General features: G+C 70.9%; 1 protein-coding gene across 1 annotated transcript; it reads right to left on the minus strand.

The window, feature by feature from the left end:
* Positions 1-1,458: 1,458 nt before the first annotated feature.
* THRA (thyroid hormone receptor alpha) lies at positions 1,459-15,957 on the minus strand. The gene is made up of 10 exons (XM_082778800.1): positions 15,830-15,957; positions 9,808-9,870; positions 9,050-9,269; positions 7,731-7,792; positions 6,364-6,464; positions 6,129-6,276; positions 5,323-5,528; positions 4,748-4,894; positions 4,411-4,669; positions 1,459-2,178 (listed from the first exon to the last, which is right to left on the minus strand). The coding sequence occupies exons 3-10, from the start codon at positions 9,100-9,102 to the stop codon at positions 1,928-1,930; spliced, it is 1,227 nt and encodes a 408-aa protein (XP_082634926.1). The 5' UTR covers positions 9,103-9,269; positions 9,808-9,870; positions 15,830-15,957; the 3' UTR covers positions 1,459-1,927.
* Positions 15,958-19,146: the final 3,189 nt, after the last annotated feature.

Consider the following 19,146-nt stretch of genomic DNA (forward strand, 5'->3'; position numbering starts at 1 on the left):
GGGGGCTGTGCCCACTGGGCCCCCCCCCAACGTGCCGGGCACCCGGGTGGGGGCTTTAAGACATTTTGCACCGAGGGCACCGCGTGTTGCCCCCCCCCCCCCCAAGGGGCTCTGCCACGCCACTGCCCCTCTGCCCCCCCCCCCACAGCTTTTGGGGTCCGGCACGGCCCCTGCTGCCCCCCAAACACTGCCCCCCCCCCCCTTTCCCTGGCAGCAGGGATGGGGGGGGGGGGGGAGATGCAGCGGGGAGGGGGGGGGGCACCACACGCCCCCCCCTCAGCCCCAGAGGGGGGGGGAGGAAGTGTCTCGTGTTGGGATTTTCTGCTTTTAAACGACCCGTAAAAAGATTTTTTTTTTTTTTTAATTACAAAAATTATATATTTTATATATATTTATATATATATATATATTAGCTTAAATGGGCCCCCCCGGCAGCCCGCCTGCCTGCCGGCCGTGCCTCGCCCGGCCCCCGCGCCCCCCCCCCCCCCCTCGGCCTCCGCCTGAGGTAAGAAAAAAATTCACAAACCTAAATCCGTGGGGGGGGGGGGAGGAGGAAAAAAGGTGATAAAACCATTAAAAGTGCCCCCCCCCCCCCCCCCTCCACAGCCCTGCCCCGCGCCGAGCCCCCACCGGCACCCCCTGAGCTGCCCTGGGGGTGCTGGGCCCCCCCCCACCCCCCCCCCCGAAGTGCTGTTGCTGCTGGGGGGGGGCCGGGGCAGTAGTGCAGTGAGGGGGGGGCCGCGCCGTGCTGGCACCTCCGGGGCCATTGCAACTTGGGATTTTTGTTTTTTTCTTTTTTTTTTTTTCCTTTTTTGTGGGTTTTTGGATTTTTTTTCTTTTTTTTTGTTTTTTTTTTTACGGAAAACGACAAATAAAAGGACGACGACACGGGGTTCGGGGGGGGGTGGGGAGACAACGGAAAAGGGGTGTTTGTTTTTTTTTTATGGGGGGGGTGGGGGGGTGTTTCCCCACTCCCCCCCCCCCCCCCTCCCCGCCCGCAGCGCGCACCGTCCGCCCGCGCTTGGCACAAAACCTTCTCCTTTCAGCCCAAAAAAAAAAATAAAAAATTAAAAATAATTAAAAAAAAAAAGGACAGAGAAAAAAACAAAAAAACAAAAAAACAAAAAAACAACAAAGCCCCGAATCCGGCCCCAAAAGAGGGCTTGGGGTGGGGGGGGGTGTATGGGGGGGGGTTCCTCCCCACCCAGCCGGGCACGGCGAGGGGGCCGGGGGCTGCCGCCGGCCCCGTGCCCCATGGCAGGGTTGGGGTCCCCCTCGCTGCCCCCATCTCCCCCTTTATGGTGTCCCCCCCCCTCCCCAAAATTTGGCCCCCGCCCGGCCCAAAGTGCGCGTGGCCGGGGCGGCCTCTCCCTGGGCAGCCCCCAGCCCCCTCCTCTCCTCTGCTCTTCCTCCTCCTCCTCCTCCTCCTCCTCCTCCTCCTCCTCCTCCTCTCCTTCCAAAGTGCAGTGAGTTTAATATTTTAGCCTCTCAGGGAGGGAAATAAATGCTTCAAAAATAATAATCTAAGAAGAGAAGAACAATAAAGGAAACGCTCGACCGTCGGGGCCCTTCCCTGTGCAAACAAACAAAATTCGTCAAGTCCGGGGGGGGGCGCGGGGTTGGGGGGGGGTTGGGGGGGCCGGCATCAAGGCCCTGGTATGGGGAGGGGGGGGTTTTATGGGGGGCTGCCGGGGGTCCGGGTGCGAGCGGTGGCACGGAGCCCCCCCCCCCATGCCCTGCTATGTGTGGTCCCCCCCCCCCCCTCTTTGAACCCCTCCCCGGGTGCAGCACCGCCGCCCTCGCCCACCTTCGGGGGCAGAAAAAAAAACAAAAAAAAACAAAAAAAAAAAAAAAAACAAGAAAAAATCGGGGAGGGGGCGCACAGAGAGGGGGGGGCCACATGGTGGGGAGCCGGGTGGGGGGGGCCCTACACCTCCTGGTCCTCGAAGACCTCGAGGAAGAGGGGGGGGAAGAGCTCGGTGGGGCACTCCACCTTCATGTGCAGGAAGCGGCTGGCGTGGCAGGCGCCGATCATGCGCAGATCCGTCACCTTCATCAGCAGCTTGGGCCAGAAGTGGGGAATGTTGTGTTTGCGGTAGTTGATGTAGTGCTCGAACGCCAGCAGGTAGGTCTCCTGGCACTTCTCGATCTTGTCCACGCAGATCAGCCCCGTCCGGTCTGTGGAGGGGGGGAAGGGGAGGTGGGAAAATTGTTTGGGGGGGAGTTTGTGGGGTGCTGGCATCACGCGCCCCGAAGGAGATGGGGGTTGCGGTGCGCCCAAGCTGTGTGCACGCAGATATTGGGGGTCTGGGTATCGGGGTGCCTGCCCCATGCACCCCAAATGCTGGGGGGCTGGGTGTCAGGGTGCTAACCCCATGTAATCCCAGATATTGGGGTTCTGGGTATTGGGGTGCCTGCCCCATGCAACCCAAAGAGTGGGGAGCTGCGTCTCGGGGTGCCCAAACTATGTGCTCCCAGATATTGGGGCTCTGGGTACTAGGGTGCCTGCCCCATGCACCCCAAATGCTGGGGAGCTGGGTGTCGGGGTGCCCGACTTATGTGCCCCCAGATATTGGGGCTCTGGGTATCAGGGTACCTGCCCCATGCACCCCAAATAGTGGGGAGCAGGGTGTTGGGGTGCCCATCCCATGCACCCCAAAGGGTGGGGAGCTGGGTATTGGGGTGCCCAACCAATGTGCCTCCAGATATTGGGGCTCTGGGTGTCGGGGTGCCCATCCCATGCACCCCAAATACTCGGGGGCTGGGTGTCGGGGTGCCCAAGCTATGTACCTTCAGATATTGGGGCTCTGAGAATTGGGGTACCCACCCTATGCACCCCAAATAGTGGGGAGCTGGGTGTCGGGGTTCCCACCCCATGTACTCCCAGATATTGGGGTTCTGGGCATTGGGGTACCTGCCCCATGCACCCCAAATGCTGGGGAGCTGGGCATCAGGGTGCTAACCCCATGTGCCCCCAAATACTGGGGCTCTGGGCATTGGGGTGCCTGCCCCATGCACCCCAAAGGGTGGGGAGCTGGGGATTGGGGTGCACAACCTAAACATTAGGGCTCTGGGGATCGGGGTGCCCACCCCACACACCCTAAACTGTGGGGAGCTGGGCATTGGGGTACCCACCCCATGCAGCCCAAAGGGTGGGGAGCTGGGTGTCGCAGTGCCCAACCAATGTGCCCCCAGATATTGGGGCTCTGGGTATTGGGGTGCCCACCCCATGCACCCCAAATCACAGGGAGCTGGACATCAGGGTGCTAACCCCGCGTGCCCCCAGATATTGGGGCTCTGGCCATTGGGTTGCCCCCCATGTGCCCCAAATGTTGGGGCTCTGGGCATTGGGGTGCCCACCCCATGTGCCCCCAGGTATTGGGGCTCTTGGTATCAAGGTGCTCACTCCATGATCCCCCAAACCTGAGGCTCTGGGCCCCAAGGGGTCCACACCACGCTCCCCAAAACATCGGGGTTCTGGGTACTGGGGTGCCCACTTCACACACCCACAAATATCGGGGCTCTGGGCAAGGGGCTCACCCCACGCACCCCCAAATGCTGGGGCTCTGGGCGTCAGAACCCCCACCCCATGTGCCCCATGATGCCCCCACCTTATGTGCCCCCAAATAGCAGAGCTCTAGGTATCGGGGTGCCCACCCTATGCACCCCCAAATACCAGAGCTCCAGGTGTCAGGATGCCTGCTCTGTGCACCCCCAAATGCCAGGGTTCTGGACATTTGGGTGCCCACCCTGTGAGCCCCCAAATATTGGAGCTCCAGGCATTGGGACACCCACCCCATGCACCCCCAAATACCAGAGCTCCGGGCATTGGGATGCCCACCCCATGCGCCCCCAAAAACTGGGGCTCTCGGCACCGGATTGCCCACTCTGTGCACCCCCAAACACTGGGACTCCAGGCTTTGGGATGCCCGCCCTGTGCACCCCCAAATACCAGAGCTCCAGACACCGGGATGCTCTCCAAGTGCGCCCCCAAACACGAGGGCATCGGGCATTGGGATGCTCGCCCCATGTGCCCCCAAACACCAGAGCTCCAGATGTTGGGGTGCCCCCCCCATGTGCCCCCAAATGCTGGGGAACCGGGCATTAGGATGCTTTCCTGTGCACCCCCAAATGCTGGGGCTCTGGGCACCGGGGTGCCCACTCTATGCACCCCCAAACACTGGGACTCCAGGCATTGGGACGCCCGCCCTGTGCACCCCCAAATGCTGGAGCTCCAGATATCATAAAGCCCACCCTGTGCACCCCCAAATATTGGAGCTCCAGGCAGCGGGATGCCCACCCTGTGCACCCCTAAATACCAGAGCTCCAGACATTGGGATGCCCACCCCATGCACCCCCAAATTCCGGGTCTCCGTGCACCGTGGTGCCCCAGGGGCCGAGCGCCCTTACCTGAGGACATGAGCAGCACGGCCTGGAGCAGGGCCACCTCGGTGTCGTCCAGGTTGAAGGCAGAGAGGGACTTGCCCAGGTCGAAGATGGCATCGGAGACGACCCCGAGGCCGCCGTTCTTGAGCTGCTCGCGCTTGACGGCCATCTCCCCGCTCAGCGTCAGCGTCTCGCTCTCGGGGTCGTAGCGCACGGCCGCCCGCAGCGACATGATCTCCATGCAGCACCCCTTCAGCAGGATGATCTGGTCTTCGCAAGGCAGCTGCGGGACACGGCGTCAGCAGGGTTTTTTTGGGGCCCCCAACCCTCCCCAAGATTGCAGCCCTTTTTCCCCCTTTACCTCCGAAAACATGGGCAGTTTTTTGGCAAAGTCGACCACGCGGGTGATGGCCGGGGTGATGATTTTTGTAAACTCGCTGAACGCCTCCAGGTCGACTTTGTCCCCGTCGGGCATGGAGGCCATGGGCGACTGGCCGATGTCCTCAGGCTGGGGGGATTTAAGGGGGACGGATGGCGGGTTGGGGGCACCGTGTCCGTGACCCCAACACCCCGTTTTACCCACACGCACCCCCCAGGGGAAACCGAGGCAGGGCCCGGCGGGGCGGCAGCCAGGAGAGGGAGCTCTGTGCCTGCCACCGCTGCGGGGCCGGGGCCACCCCGCGGGCACAGCTGTCCCCTTCGGTCACCGCACCCCCCCTGACCCTCCCCGGGGGCCACGCGCTCAAGGACACGCGGTGACATCCCAAAGCCCCCACTCCCGGGGGTGTTACTGGGGGAGGGACGACACCGGGAGCGTGACCCCCGCCGGGAGCGCACCGAGCGCGCCGGGGCTCAGCCGTGCCCGGTGCCGGTGCCGTGCCCGGTGCCGGTGCCGGGGGGTGGGCGCAGGGTTCCCCCCCTTGGCTGTGCCCTCACCAGGAATTTCCGTTTCTGCTTCCAGTGGCTGCCCTGGGCGTTGGTGCTGCGGTGCGCCTCCGTCACCACGTGGATCAGCTCCCACTCCTCGGCGCTGGGGCTGGGGCGGTGCTGCAGCGATTTGATCATCTCCTCCTTGCGCCGCCGCTCCCGGTTCTCCTCGATCAGCTTCCTCTTCGCTACCCGCTTCGAGTCGTCCAGCACCACTGCCGGGGCTGCCGTCAGTGGGGACGCCCCAAAAACCCGTCCCCACCGAGCTCCCAGTGCCCCCCCCCAACCCTGCCGGGTGCCCCGAGCTGGTCCAGGGTGCCCTGAGCTGCCCCATGGCACTGCCGGCCGTGCCGAGCACCCCAAGCTGTCCTGGGGCTGCAGTGAGCACCCCGAGCTGGTCCCACAGTGGTCCCAAACCTGCCCCATGGCTGTGCCAAGCACCCCAAGGTGCCCCCCGGCACCCGTTGGGTACTCCCCAACCTGGTCCTGGGCACCCCAAGCTGCTCCCTGGCACCACCGGGCGTGCCGGGCACCCCAAGCTGGTCCTGAGGCTGCACCAAGCACCCCACGCCCCCCACAGCCCTAGGAGCCATGGGGGGCACCCCAAACTACCCCACGGCTGCACGGGGCACCCCAATCTACCCCCCCGTGCCTGGCACCCCAACCTGATCCTGCAGCAGCACCGTGCACCCCACGGCACCGCCAGCTGTGCCGGGCACCTCGGCACACCCCGTGGCTAACTCCGGGCCCCCCAAATTGCCCCCACCCAAGCACCTCTGGCTGTGCTCGACCCCCCAAAGCCCCCCCGCACTCACGGTCCATGGCCATGCCCACGGAGATGCACTTCTTGAAGCGGCACAGCTGGCACTGGTTGCGGGTGATCTTGTCGATGACGCAGCACCCATCGTACTTGCACGAGTAGGTGGGGTGCAGGTTCTTCTGGATGGTCCGCCGGAAAAAACCCTGGGGCGGGGGGGGGGACACGGTGAGACCCTCCCCCACCCAAGCTTTCGGGTACCCCTCCCCCCCAGCTCACCCAAAACCCCTCACCTTGCAGCCCTCGCAGGTGATGCAGCGGTAGTGGTAGCCGGTGGCTTTGTCCCCGCACACCACGCACTGTTCATCTTTGTCCAGGTAACTAGGGATGTACCCTGCGGGACACCACGCGTCAGGGACCCCCCCCCCAGTGCCTCAGTTTCCCCTCGCCCCCCTCCGTTTCCTCCTCCTACCCCCCCCTTTCCTCTCCCCGCTGCAGGAAGTGCCGGCAGAGGAAGGGTTAAGGGCTGTGGGGAGGGGGCTGGGGGGCTGCCCGTGCCCCCCGTGGCAATAAAGCTCCCATTATCCGGCTCCCCAGCCGGCTGTGGTGGTGCTGGGGGGGCGTCCCCCCCGCTGCACAATGGCCCACTGTCCCCGCTATTGTCCGGGGTCCCCCGGCGGCACAGGGCCGGGTGCCCCCCATCACCGGCCTCACGGGGAAACTGAGGCACGGAGCAACCCCCCCACCCCTTTCCGAGACCCCCCCCACATCGACACGGGGAAGGGGAGGGCAGAGCGGTGCAGGGTGGGGGAAGGGCTGACCCCCAACCTCCCCCCCCCACCTCCTTCTCCTTCCCACCACCCCCCCCCTCCCCTCTCTCCCGGATCCCGCCGGCGCCGGCCGCTCCCCGCTGGGGAATGGGGCAGGGCTGGGTGCCCAGCCCCGGGGTCAGCGCCCGGCCGGGCCCCCCTTATCTAAACCCCCCCCCCCCCCCCCAAACGGTGCTGTTGGCCCCGATAGCGCCGGCCCGACCCACGCCACGGCTGCTGGGACACGGGGGGGGCACCCCGCGGGGACACGGGGTGCTGGGGAGCCTTGGGGTGCTCCGGGATCCCGGGGTGCCAGCAGGGACACGGGGGGCACAGGGATGCCTGCAGTCCTGGGGGGGGGGGATATGGGGTGGCTGGGGGACACTTGGGGTCCCAGGAGGGGTTTTGGGGTGGCTGGGGGACCCTTGGGGTTCCACAAGGGGACATGGGGAGCCTGGGGGACCTTTGGGGTGCCAGGAGGGGACAGTGGGTGGCCGGGGGACGCTTGGGGTGCCCAGCAGGGATGTGGGGCGCTGGGGACCCCTGCGGGTGTGGGGTGCTGGGGACCCTGGGGTCCCCAGGAAGGACACGGCACCCAGGGGACCCTGGGGTGCCCAGCAAGGTGCTGGGGACCCCTGGGGGGTGTGGGGTGCACAGGGACCCCCGGGGCGCACAGGGACCCCCGGAGGCACACGGCACCTTGGGGACCCCGGGGTCTCCAGGAGAGACGCGGGACACCCCAAGGGACCCCCGGGGGTGGCTCAGGGACCCCAGCAGGGTGCCGTGGGGACGTGGGGAGGTGCCCTAGGGCCACGGGGTGGGGTGGGGGTCCCGGGGGGGGGGCCCCGTACCTGACATGCTGCTCTTCACCAAACATTGGCTGCTCTTTCTTTTGCGCTTGCCATCCAGCCACCTGCGGGACGGGACGGGGGGCGCTGGCACTGTGTCCCCGTGCCCCCCCCTTACCCCCCCCCAAGCCTGGGCACCCCTCCCTCACCCTGGGGTCCTGGGGGGGGCCGGATGGGGATGATTCCACGCGTGGGGAGACCGGGGGGTTGGGGGGGCACCGCCCCATGGAAAGGGGGGGGGACCAGGGTGCCGCGGAGCCCCCAGGGACCCCCGATACGAGGCACAGCATCGCTTGGGTGGGTGGGTGGGATTGTTGGGGGGGGGGGGCGCTGAGGCTTGGGGGGGTGGGGGAGGGGAAGGGAAGGGTGGGGGAGGGGCTCATTTACAGTCAAAGACAAAATGTCCTTTTGGCTCAGCGGGGAAGTGACATCAGAGGGGCTGCGCCAATGGGCGGCGGCGGGGGTCCGTGCCTCGCCCCCCCCCCCCCCCTCCCGCACCGGCGCAGTGCCGGAGGCGCCCGAGCTCGGGGTGGGGAGGGGGTGGGGGCAGGAGGGGTCCCAGCACCATTGGGGACCGCACCCGCTTGGACAGGGTGGGGGCAGCACCCAGGGGTGCCCCGGAGGCCCCCCCTAAGGCAGTGGGGCCGGGTGTCGAGGGGGGGGCCACGGGGCGCCAGCCCAAGGTGACCCCGAGCCTGGCTCCCCCCGGGCACGTGAGCGGCCGCCGCCGCGCGCCCGAAATAGCCCCGGGTGCTGGCAGGGCCCTGGGGGGCCCAGGCTGGGGGGGGGCGGCAGCGGCTGGGGGCCCGGAGTGGGGGGGGGGGGCAGGGTGTGAGCAGGCGGGGGGAAGAGGGCACGGGTGTGGGGCACAGGCACGGATGGGGTGCGGGGACGGCTGGGGGGGCACCGAGGGGCACGGGGATGCAGGGGGCACGGGGACGGAGGTGTGCACAGGGATATTTTGGGGCACGGGGACACCGTGGGCACGGGGACGGGTGTGCACAGGGATGCAGTGGGTGTGGGGACACGCATGTGCACAGGGACACGCGCGTGTGCACGGGGACGCACGGGGACACAGGGGAGATGCAGGGCACTGGGACACCCGGGGCACGGGGACACCCGGGGACACCGGGCACGGGGACGCACCGGGTCACCGGGTGATGCGCAGGGCACGGGGGCACGGGGACACAGAAGGGCACGGGGACAGAAAGGGGCACGAGGACACGGTGTGATGCACGGGGCACGGGGACACGGAGGGGCACGGGGGACACACACGTGGGGACAGCGGGGGGGTCACCGCAGCCGTGCCCGGGGGGGCTCACCGGGTGTCCTCTGGCTCCGACAGCGGGTCCAGGGTGCTGGGCTTCTGTTCCATTCACCGCAATTCCATCAAGGAGCGCCCAGCACCGACCGAGTGGGCTCCGCCACCGGTGCCACGCGCAGGGGGGGCCACGGCGGGGGGCTACGACGCGCGCCCCATGGCGCCCGCCTCAGTGCTCAGCGCCACGCAGCATCCCGGGGAAGTGGGGGGGGGGGGGGGCCCTGCCGAGACAAACCCACGGCGCCCACTGAACCCACGAGGGATGTGGGGTGGGTGGGTGGGGGTGGGGGGGCACGTGCAACCCCCCCCCCCCCCCCCACAAGGAGCACGTGGGGTGGGGAGCGTGCAAGAGTGTGCGAGGCTGCTGGAGAGCGCCCAGGGGTGTGCAAGGGCGTGCGGGGCCAGGTGGGAGCGCGAGGGGCGTGCAAGAACACGTGGAGCGAGCGAGGGCTTGCAGGGTGCTGTGCAGGAGCACGGGGGGGGTGTGCAGGGCTTGGGGGGGGGCGTGCAAGAGCACGTTGGGTGTGCAGGGGCGTGCACGAGCGTGCAAAGCACGCGGGGCGTGCACGGAGGGGCAAGGGCGCAGGAGACGGAGCGGGAGCGTGCGCGGGGGTGCAGGTGCCGCACGCAGCCGTGGGGCAGGGCCGCAGGGGGGGGTGCTGAGCCCCCCCCCCCCCCGAGCGGTGAGGGGGTGCTGGGCCCCCCCGCTGGGTGCTGAGCGGGTTGGGGTTGGGGTTGGGGTGGGGGGGGTGGACTCACGGGGGTGGGGGGCGCCGGGGGGCGCCGGGGCGGTGCCGGGCGATGCCTCCTCCGCGAGCGCTCCTGCTGCAAAGAGACGGCACCGGTGGGGCCGGGGGGGGCACCCCCACATCAGTGTGACCCCCCCCTCCCCAAAATGTGCCCGCCACACGATGGGGAAGACGAGGCGTACACCCCCACCCCCAGCCCCACACCCCCAGGGGCACCCAGCACCCATCCCACCCACCCGGCACCGGGGAGCCCCACGCTCAGCTCCCCCCCGGCGCACCCCCAACTCCCCTCCAGCCCCCTCCCCACACAAGCAAGGGTTGGGGGGGGGGGGGGGGGGGGGATTGGTGGCGGTGCCGGGGCCCCCAACCCGCGCCGGGTGGGCGCCGTGCCCGGCCCTGGGGCTGCTCGGCTCCGTGCGGGGACAGGCAGAAAGTAGGTCACGTTTGTCTTGGCCGCGGCAGAAATTCCTCCGGCGGATTTCAAGCGCAGCGGCGGTGGCGCAGCCGGGGCTCCTATACCGCTCCCTCCTCCCCCCCCCTCCCCAATTTTTTTTCCCCCCCCTTTCCCCCCCCCTGGCCCCCCTCCAGCCGGGGAAGCCCGGCCACGCCACCACCACCACCACGGGGGGTGCGGGATGCTGCGCCCATGGGTGCTGGCACGCGGCACAGGGGGTGCGGCGGGGGAGCCAACGGGACCGCGGGGACAACGAGGCACCGTGGGGCCCCCCCCGCACCCCCTGAAACCCTCACACAGAGCGGGGGCACCCTGAATTATTTTTTTTTTGGGGGGGGGGGGGCTCCTGGCTGCTGCTCCAGGCCAGGCTTTGGGGCCGGCCGCGGGCGGTACCTATAGAGCGGGCGCGCGGCCGGGGGCTGCAGCAAATGTTTGTTCCATATGGGAACGCCGCGCCGAGACTTCCAAGTATAGGCACTGGCCGGGAGCCAGCGCTGCGCGGCCCCGCTGGGCACGGCCCCCCCCCCCCTTCCCCTGCCCCGGGACCCCCCCCCCTCGGCGCCTGCAGAGCCCCGACCCGCTGGGTGCACGCATGGAGAGGCTGCACCGTGGCCGCCCCATTGCACCCCCCCAGCTCCAAAAGCCCCCCGCTGCCTCAGTTTCCCCCCTTTGGGCATCAAACCGAGGGGCTGAACGCTGCTAATTTGGGGCTCGCCTGCACCGCTGAGCCCCCCCCCCCCCACACACCCAAGACACCCCCAAAATGGGGCCCGGTGGCACCCCCAGGGCTCGGGGCCGAGGGCGTGGAGCTGCTCCAGGAACCCTCAGCTCGAGGAATCGCAGACAGACAGACGGACAGACAGAGGGATGGGCGGGAGGCGGCCCTCCTGCGCTGCGGGACACGTGCAATGAGCGTGGCCGGGTCTCAGCCCCCCCCCCTCAACACCCCCCCCCGGCACCGCCTTGGGCACCGGTGGCACCGTGACCGCGGGTCCCCACCCCGCCGGGCTGGGCGGGAGGGGGCTGGAGGCAGAGCAGGGGCGCAGCACCCATGGGGGGGGAGTGGGGGGAGTGGGGGGAACCCCCACCCGTGCCCCCCCCCAGCCCAGCCCCACGCCCAGGGCAGTGTTTTTGCTGAGTCGGGCGGTTGTGCACGCGATGGAAAACAACCCAGGGACAAAGTCCGGGGCTGGGCCAGCGGCGGGAGCCGGCTGCAGAGCACGGGGGGCACCGAGCACCCCGATCCCACGGGATGGGGGCCGCCCAGGACCCCCCCCAGCCCGGCACCGGGACGCCCAGCGGGCACCGGCTGCCTCCAGCCCACCGTGCAGCCACCCTCGGGGCCGCCGTCGGTGTCCCTGTCCCTGGCACAGATGGGCCCCGGGGGTCCCGGGCGCCCCCTCCCCCTGGCCAGCTGCTATCTGGGTCAGGGAGGTGAGGGCCTAAGCGCTTTAGCCGGGGTGCCAATTAGCGTGATTAGCACCGGGGGGGAGGGGGGCAGGGCGCCGCGGGCAGCCCCAGCAGCTCGCCACCGGCTGGGCACCCACACGCGGCACCGGGTGGCAGCGGGCACCGGCACGGTGACACCGGGAGAAGCCCGGCGGTGCCGGCGGCAGGACAGTGCCGTGGCCACGGGGCCAAGCGCAGGGCACCCGGCACGGCACCCTGCACCCTGCACCCGCCGGCGTTCACGTGCACGGGTGCACCCTGTGCCATGCGTGCGCCCTCGTGCCCGGTGCCACCTCCCGGCCCCCTCCGGCGCACGGTGCCCGGTGGTGCCGCGGGTGCTCGGCGGCCGCGCTGCCGTGACTGGAGGCCGCAGGAATCCCAGGCATGCGCAGCAGCTGGGCAGCCCGAGCGCGGGGGGATGCCATGGGCCTGACATCAGGGCGCCCGCCCCATGGCACGGGGGAGCCGCGCGCGGGGGACCCCCAGGTGGGGGTCAGGGCAGGGCCGTGGGATGGGTTGGGGGAGGGGGGGGGGCTGAGCCGGGCTCCGCACCCCGGCACCGGGATCTGTGCACCCCGTGGGGTTCAGCAGCGCCCACCGAGCGAGGGTGGGTGGCCCTGGGGACGGTGACACGTCTCCTGGTGTCCTCGCACCTCTGAGAGGTCCTGGATGGTGGCACCGGGACCTGCCCGGCTGAGCCACGACCTCAATCCCTGCCAGCACGGCCACCCCAAACCCCACGGGGCTCCGGGAGCCTCGAGCCGAGCCCGTGCCGCCCGCTCCTGCCCGTGGCACTCGGGTGCGCAGCCGGGACAAGGCAGAGGCTTCGGCTCCTGATCCTGCTGGCCCTGCACGGCCCCGTCCAGCCGTGCCTCAGTTTCTCCATCCCACCAACGCTCAGCAGCGTGCGGGATGAGCAGCCACACCGTGCGTGGCAGGATGAGGCCGGATCCCTGCTCCCCACCAGGGCCCCACGGCCGTGCCCGGTGCCGCCATCACACCGGGGTCAGCCGTGCCGCGGCCCCCCCACGGACACGGGACGCCCCACGGGGACCCCGGGTGGCTGGCGTGTGATGAGCACCCACGGACGGGGCTCGTGGGGTGGCCCCGTGGGGTGCCCCTGTCCCCCGGGGGGGCTGTTTCAGGGCCGAGCCCCGCGCGCGTGCCGCGGGACGCCGGGGGAGCTATTCTCAGCGCCGCGGGGCGGGAGCTTGGCACGGGCACGGGGACGTTGCTAAATCGGGGAGAGGAGCGGGGGCTCCGGTTCACGTGCACCGGGCGGGGATGGGGGGGGGGGCAGGAGAGGGATGACTCCTGCGATCCCTCCCCGTGGGCCCCCCCTGCTCGGAAAGGGGCTGTTGGCAGCCACCTTGCCACGAGGCGCCCCGGGGTCGGCATCGCCGGGGGGGCACGGGGCACCCAGCCTGGCGTGGGGCACCCAGCTCAGGAAGGGGACTGTCCCCGCGGTGTCCCCACCACCGGGAGCTGGAAAAGGGGGTGCTGAGCACCCAAACCGTGCCCGGCGATGCCACCACCGTGCCACCACCACTGTGCCACCACCACCGTGCCGGGGACCCACGGAGCCACGGTGCGCCCCGCCGGGCACCCTGCCCGTGCCCGCCTTCGCCCTCCCCGCAACGCCCGTCGCTCCTCCTGCTCCTCGGGGAGAGGATCCCGGCGCCCGGCTCCGCCTGTCGGGCGTTCGACAACACAGCCCCGAGCCCCACGGCCGCACGGCTCCGTGGTTTGGGGGGTGGGGGCACCGGGGAGGGGGGGGGTCCCGGAGCTGCCGTCCCGTCCGTCCGCCCGCCCGCAGCTGCTCCAGGCTTTGCCGCCAGCCGCGGCTTCGCTTGCCCCGGGAAAGTGCGTGGCGAGGCGGGGAGGGGGCCGCTTCCTGGTGCCGCGGCCCCCCCCAGGAAGGGACGGGGACGGGGAGGTGCGCCCGCCGCCACGCAGCACCCCACGCCTGCAAGGGTGGGCGGGGGGTCCGCGGGGGGGACGCCCGACCCCCTCCCCGGGGTTCCAAGGGGTGAGCGGGGAGGGGGGGGGGGGGGTTTGGCACGAATCCGGCCCTGCACCGGGGCTGTGGGGGCAGCCGGCACCCCGACACCGCACCGGGCACCCCAGGGCTGTGCCCCCCAGCCCCCCCGCATCCACACCCCCCGCTGCGTGCAGGGCGGCAGCGCCGTGGCTCTGCAAAGGTCAGCGCAGCAGTGAGGGGGGGGCGAGGGAGCGTCGGGCTGCGCCCCCACCCCGGCAGCACCGTGCACCCGCCCGGGGACCCCCGGCACCAGCAGGGCTGGGGGGGGGGGCACCCCGATGGGAGCAGCAGGGGGGGGCACGGGCAGCTGCACACCGACAGCAGGGGGGGTGCCGAACCCTTCCAGCGCGCCCCCACCCTGTGCCAAGACCCCCGGGGCGGGGGGGGGGAAGGGATCGTGGCGTCGAGCGAGTGAGCGAGCGGGAGAAGCCTTCCCCAAACTGGTTCCACCGGGGCCTGCCGTGCCGCACGGCTGCGCCGCCACCGGCCCCCGCCCCGCGCCGAGCCACGGGGGTCCCCGGCACGCAGGGAGGCCACGGGGCGGGCGGCGCCAGGGCTGGCACCGGCGGAGGTCAAGCGGGGTGAGGCTGAGCCCGGGTCGTGTCCCCCCTGCCCCTCCCCGGCCCCGCTGCCGGTCACGGCGGTGTCAGCCCCGCGGGGGTCACGGCAGCCGTGGCCACCGCCGAAGGTCGGCGCGGTGCCGCGGGGGGGGGGGACACCGCTGCGGCCGCACGCCCCGGCGCTGCCTGGCACGCGCCCGGCACGGCTCGGCGCGGCACAGCTGGCGGCGAGGTCGTGCCGGAGGCCCGAGCGAGCGCCGGCTCGGCTCGGCCGCCCGGGGTGACCTTGGCCGCGGCGCCCGGCTGCCCTGCCTCAGTTTCCCCCCCAAAAGCACCGGGGGCTGCACCGGAGCCGGGCCCGGCACCGTGGCACACGCCCCGGTGGTGGCACCGTGGCCGGCGGGTCCCACCGCCACGCTTCTGCTCAGGTTGGGGGGGACGAGGCCGTTTGCCCCCCCCTCTCTCCTCTCCGAATCGGGAGGCGGCGTGCCCGGGGAGGCCGGGGCGGGTTTGGGGAGGGCAAGGCCCCGCCACGCCCCTCGGCCCCGCTCGTGGGGGCACCCCGACGGGCACGGCCACGGCCGTCGGTGTCCCCGTCCCTGCCCGCGCCGTGGACGCCCCCACCCCGGCGTAAAGCAGCGCAACCAAACAAACACCACCACCACCACCAAAAAAAAAAAAAAAAAAAGGGCGCTCTCCCTCCAGCAGAGAAAGAAAAAAAAAAATCAAAAATTTAAAAAAAAAAAAATCAAAAATATTAAATGCATTCCTGACGCCGCCTGCCAAGAGCGGGGCGGGGACGGCCACGGGGCACGGCCACGGCCCCACCGCCGCCACGGTGGGCCACGGCACCGCCACGGCCAGGCCACGGCCTCCCTGCAGCACGGCCATGGCACGGCCACGGCACGGCCACGGGCTCCCTGCAGCCACGGTGCAGGCCCACGGCCACGCCACGCCGCAGCCACGCAGCCGCCGAGGGGCTGGGGGGGAGCTGCCGTGGCTGCGCCGTGCGTGGCCCCCCCCCTCGGTTGGCGGCGCCGTTGTGTGTGTCCCCCCCACCACACACACCCAGCGGGGTTGGGCAGCGGCTGTGGCCCCCCCCCCCCCCGGGGCAGCCCCGCGCTGCAGCACCGAGCGGTGCAGGAATGGGGGGGGATAAAAAGAGGGGAGGGGGGTGGGGGGCGCAAGGCAGGGCAGCGGGAGGTTGGAGGCCCCCCCTCCCGTGCAGAACAGCCGGATTTTTTCACCAAAAAAAATAATTAAAAAAATAATAAAAAAAAATTGCTATTTTTATATTTACCCGCAGTTCGCCTCCCGGTGCGCGCTGGGCCGGGGGGGGAGCCCCCGCGCAACCCCCCCTACCCTCCCACCCCCACCCCCTCCCCATTGCACGGCCCGACCTGCGCCCGGGCTCAGCCGGGGGCGCCCGGGGGCCGCGGGCCCTCGGTAAACAACCGGGGCCGCGGCGGGGCCCGGGGTTGGGGGGGGCGGCGGCGGCGGCGGCGGCGGGGCCCCCTCGGGGCCGTACCTGGGCGGCGGCGGCGGCGGCGGCGGTGACGGAGGGGCCGGGGGCGCGGAGCGGGGGGCGCGGAGCGGAGCCGAGCGGGGCGCAGCGGCAGCGGCGGCGGCGGCGGCAGCGGCGGCGGCGGCGACCGACGGCGCCTGGCTCCTCCCCCGGCCCCGCCGCGCCGCCCGCCCGCCCGCTCCGCCGCGGCCGCAGCCCCCTCCGCCGGCCGCAGCCGCTCCCTGCAGCCGCCGCCGCCGCCGCCGCGCCCGCTTGCGCGCTCCCTGCGCGCTCCCTGCGCCCTCCTTGCGCGGCGCCGTGCGCCTCCGTGCGCTCCCCGCGCGCGCTCTCCGCGCTCTATGCGCGCGCCCCGCGCGCTCCGTGCGCGCTCCCCGTGCTCCTTGCGCGCTCCCCGTGCTCTTTGCGCGCTCCCCGCGCGCGCCCCGTGCGCCTCCGTGCGCTCCCTGCGCGCCCCCTGCGCCCTCCGTGCGCGCTCCCCGTGCGCTCCTCGTGCTCCGTGCGCGCTCCCCGTGCGCCTCCGTGCGCTCCTTGCGCGCCTCTTTGCGCGCGCCCTGTGCCCCCCCCCGCAGCCCCCAGGGATGGGGTCGGTCCCGCGTGGGTGCCCACGGGGGACAGGGACCGAATGGGGGGGGTGAGGGGGGGACGGGGACAGCGGCCGTGGGGCTGGGGCAGGGGCGAGGGGACGGGGACGGTGCCTGCGGGGAGGCGGGGAGGGGCCCGCACGGAGTGGGGGGGCTCGGGGCTGAGGGGGGGGGACAGCGCCCGGGGGGGCCTGGGGGGGTCCCCTGGGGACGTGGGGACGGTGTCGGGGACCACAGGGGGCTGGGGACGTGGACTGGGGGGGTTGGGGACAGCGTCCACAGGGGGGATGGGGCCATGGGGACACAGCTGGGGATGGGGGGGGTCCTGGGGATGGTGTCCACGGGGGGGTCCTGGGGACTGTGCCCGCGGGGGGGTCCTGGGGACCCTGCCCAAGGGTGCTGGGGGGAGCAGCAGCCGGCAGGCCCTGGGTGTGGGCAGGGGGCTGCGTGGCACCCCAGGCCCCCCCCGCTGCGCCCCCCCCCCCAACGGGCAGGATCTGGTCCATGACAGGGGGCTGTGGGGGCTGTGTGGGGCGGGGGGGCTGTGGGGTGTGGGGGGGCTGTGGGGCCAGGGCCCCGCTGTGCAGCAGGAATTTGGGGGCCAGGGGTGGCCACGGGCACTCGGGGCCCACCGGGGTCACCAGGGGTGACGCTGGGGTCGCCCCCCCCCCAGAACCCCCCCTCAAGTCCCACCCCGGCTCCTTCCCAGCAGCCCCCGCGCTCAGCCCCCCCCCCCCCCCCCCAGGACTACACATCCCATAATGCCCAGGTCTAAAGGGCTGCTGGCATGGCGTGTGGCCCCCCCCAGCACCCCCCCCAAGGGACGGGGGCACCCAGGGGAGGGGGGCCCCAGGGTGGGGTCCCTGTGGCCCAGCGGCACCCAGAGCAGCCCCCGGCCCCCCCCCACTGCTGGGTTGAGGGTGGGTGCCCCCACTGCCCCCCACCCCTTGGTCCCCAAGGTCCCCATAGCCCCCCTGCTCCCCATGGCCCTGTGCCCCCCCCCTCAGTCCCCATTCAACCTGGTCCCCAAGGCCCTGTGCCCCCCCCCCAGTCCCCAGTCCCCATTCCCCTTGGTCCCCATTACCCTGTGACCCCCCCACAGTCCCCATAGCCTTGTCACCCGCCCCCCCAGGTCCCTGTGACCCCCTGGTTCCCAAGGCCCTGTGCCCCCCCCATCCCCAGTCCCCATTACCCTTGGTCCCCATGGCCCTGTGACCCCCCCCCCAGTCCCCATTACCCCTGGTCCTGGTCCCCATGGCCCTGTGATCCCCCCCCCACCCCGCAGTCCCCATGGCCCTGTGACCCCCCCCAGTCCCCATTACCCCTTCTCCCCACAGCCCCGTAACCCCCCCCCATTCCCATGCCCCCCTCCCTTAGCGCCCCCCCCCCTCACACCCCCGGCCAGCGGGGCCGCCAGCGTGGCAGGGTGGGGGCGCGGGTGCCCCCGCCGTACACTTTATCCTCGGCAAACACAGCACACCCACGGCCCCCCCCCCTCCACCAGCACCGTCTGCCTGCGATAAGGCCGGGGCCGGGCTGAGCTCGGCTGCCCCCAGCCCGTGCCCCCCCCCAGGGGCCCCCACCCCAAAGGGGAAACTGAGGCAGGGCCGTGGTGGGGTGGTGTGGGGGGGTCCCTGCATCCTGCCCCCTCCCCATCCATGGGGTTTGATGCCTGGTCTCAGCCCCCTGGTGCACCCGGCTGCCCCCACAGCCCCCCCCGGTCCCCCCCCCAGCCCCATTTGGGGTGAGGACCCCCCCGGGATGTGGAGGGGCCGCGGTGCAGCCGGCCGGAACCAACTCATTAACATTCCCCCCGCTGTATTTACTATATTTAGCCCGAGCTGGCAGCACACAGCAGCCCCCCCCCCATTTGGACCCCCCCCCTTAATTTTTCTCCCATGCTGGGGGTGACGCCGAGCCCAGCATCCCCATGGGGGGGGGTCCCCAACCCGGCCTGCGCCCCCCTCCCCGCTGCATCCCGTCCTTCCCACCCCATAAAACGCCGCCATGGGGGGGGGTGGGAAGCAGCAGCGGGGGCTGGGTGCCCCCCACCCTTTCACATTCCCCCCCCCCCTCACAGTTTGGGGTGCTGGGAACGGCCCCGGCCCCATCCGGCCCCCCCCCCCGGCTGGAGGCAGCTGTGCTGGGGGCGCCCTGCCAAGGCCTCGGCGGCGCCTTCCCCACACTGAGGGGGGGGCTAAAATGGACCCCCCCCCCCCCAAACACACACAGAGCCCCTCATGGATCCGTGGGGGTGCTTTATGGGGTGGGGGGGCACAACCTCGGGTGCTGGGGGGGCTCCCACAGGGTGTGGGGCTCGCACCCGGGGGGCTCCGAGGGTCCGGTTACCTCCCCCCCCCACCCACCAAGCAGCTGTGGGGACCCCCCCTTGGCTTCATCCCCGTCCTCGGCACAGGAAATCCGTCCTCATGAATAGGGGCCGGGTGTGTGTGACCCCCCCCTCTTTTATTTTTTATTTTTTATCCCCCCCCCCTCCCCAAGGCGGGGGTCCGGGGCCTCACGCCGCCGGCTGGGCCTCAGCTCGCCCGCCTAATCCCGGCTGCGGCTCTCGGGGGATTTGCGGCCTCCCCGGCCCCATGAATGATTAACGGGGGCATTAAGGGGCCGCCGAGACCCCCCCCAAGGCCTGGGGGGCACAAAATGAGGCGGGGGGGGCACAAAATGAAGGGGGGGGGGCCGTGAGCCCACCCAAGGGCGGCTGCTGCCCTGGGGGACCCC

The sequence above is a fragment of the Aythya marila genome (assembly GCF_965140915.1).
Source record: "Aythya marila genome assembly, chromosome: 25".
Taxonomy (NCBI): Eukaryota; Metazoa; Chordata; class Aves; order Anseriformes; family Anatidae; genus Aythya; species Aythya marila.

Bases quoted from the DNA above. Each gene is read 5' to 3' on its own strand.
- THRA (XM_082778800.1), bottom strand. From the start codon at position 9,102: ATGGAACAGAAGCCCAGCACCCTGGACCCGCTGTCGGAGCCAGAGGAC. The intron at 7,793-9,049 runs GTGAGCCCCCCC...CCCGTCCCGCAG, and splicing joins TCGGAGCCAGAGGACACCCG to GTGGCTGGATGGCAAGCGCA. The intron at 4,670-4,747 runs GTAAAGGGGGAA...CGTGTCCCGCAG, and splicing joins AACTGCCCATGTTTTCGGAG to CTGCCTTGCGAAGACCAGAT.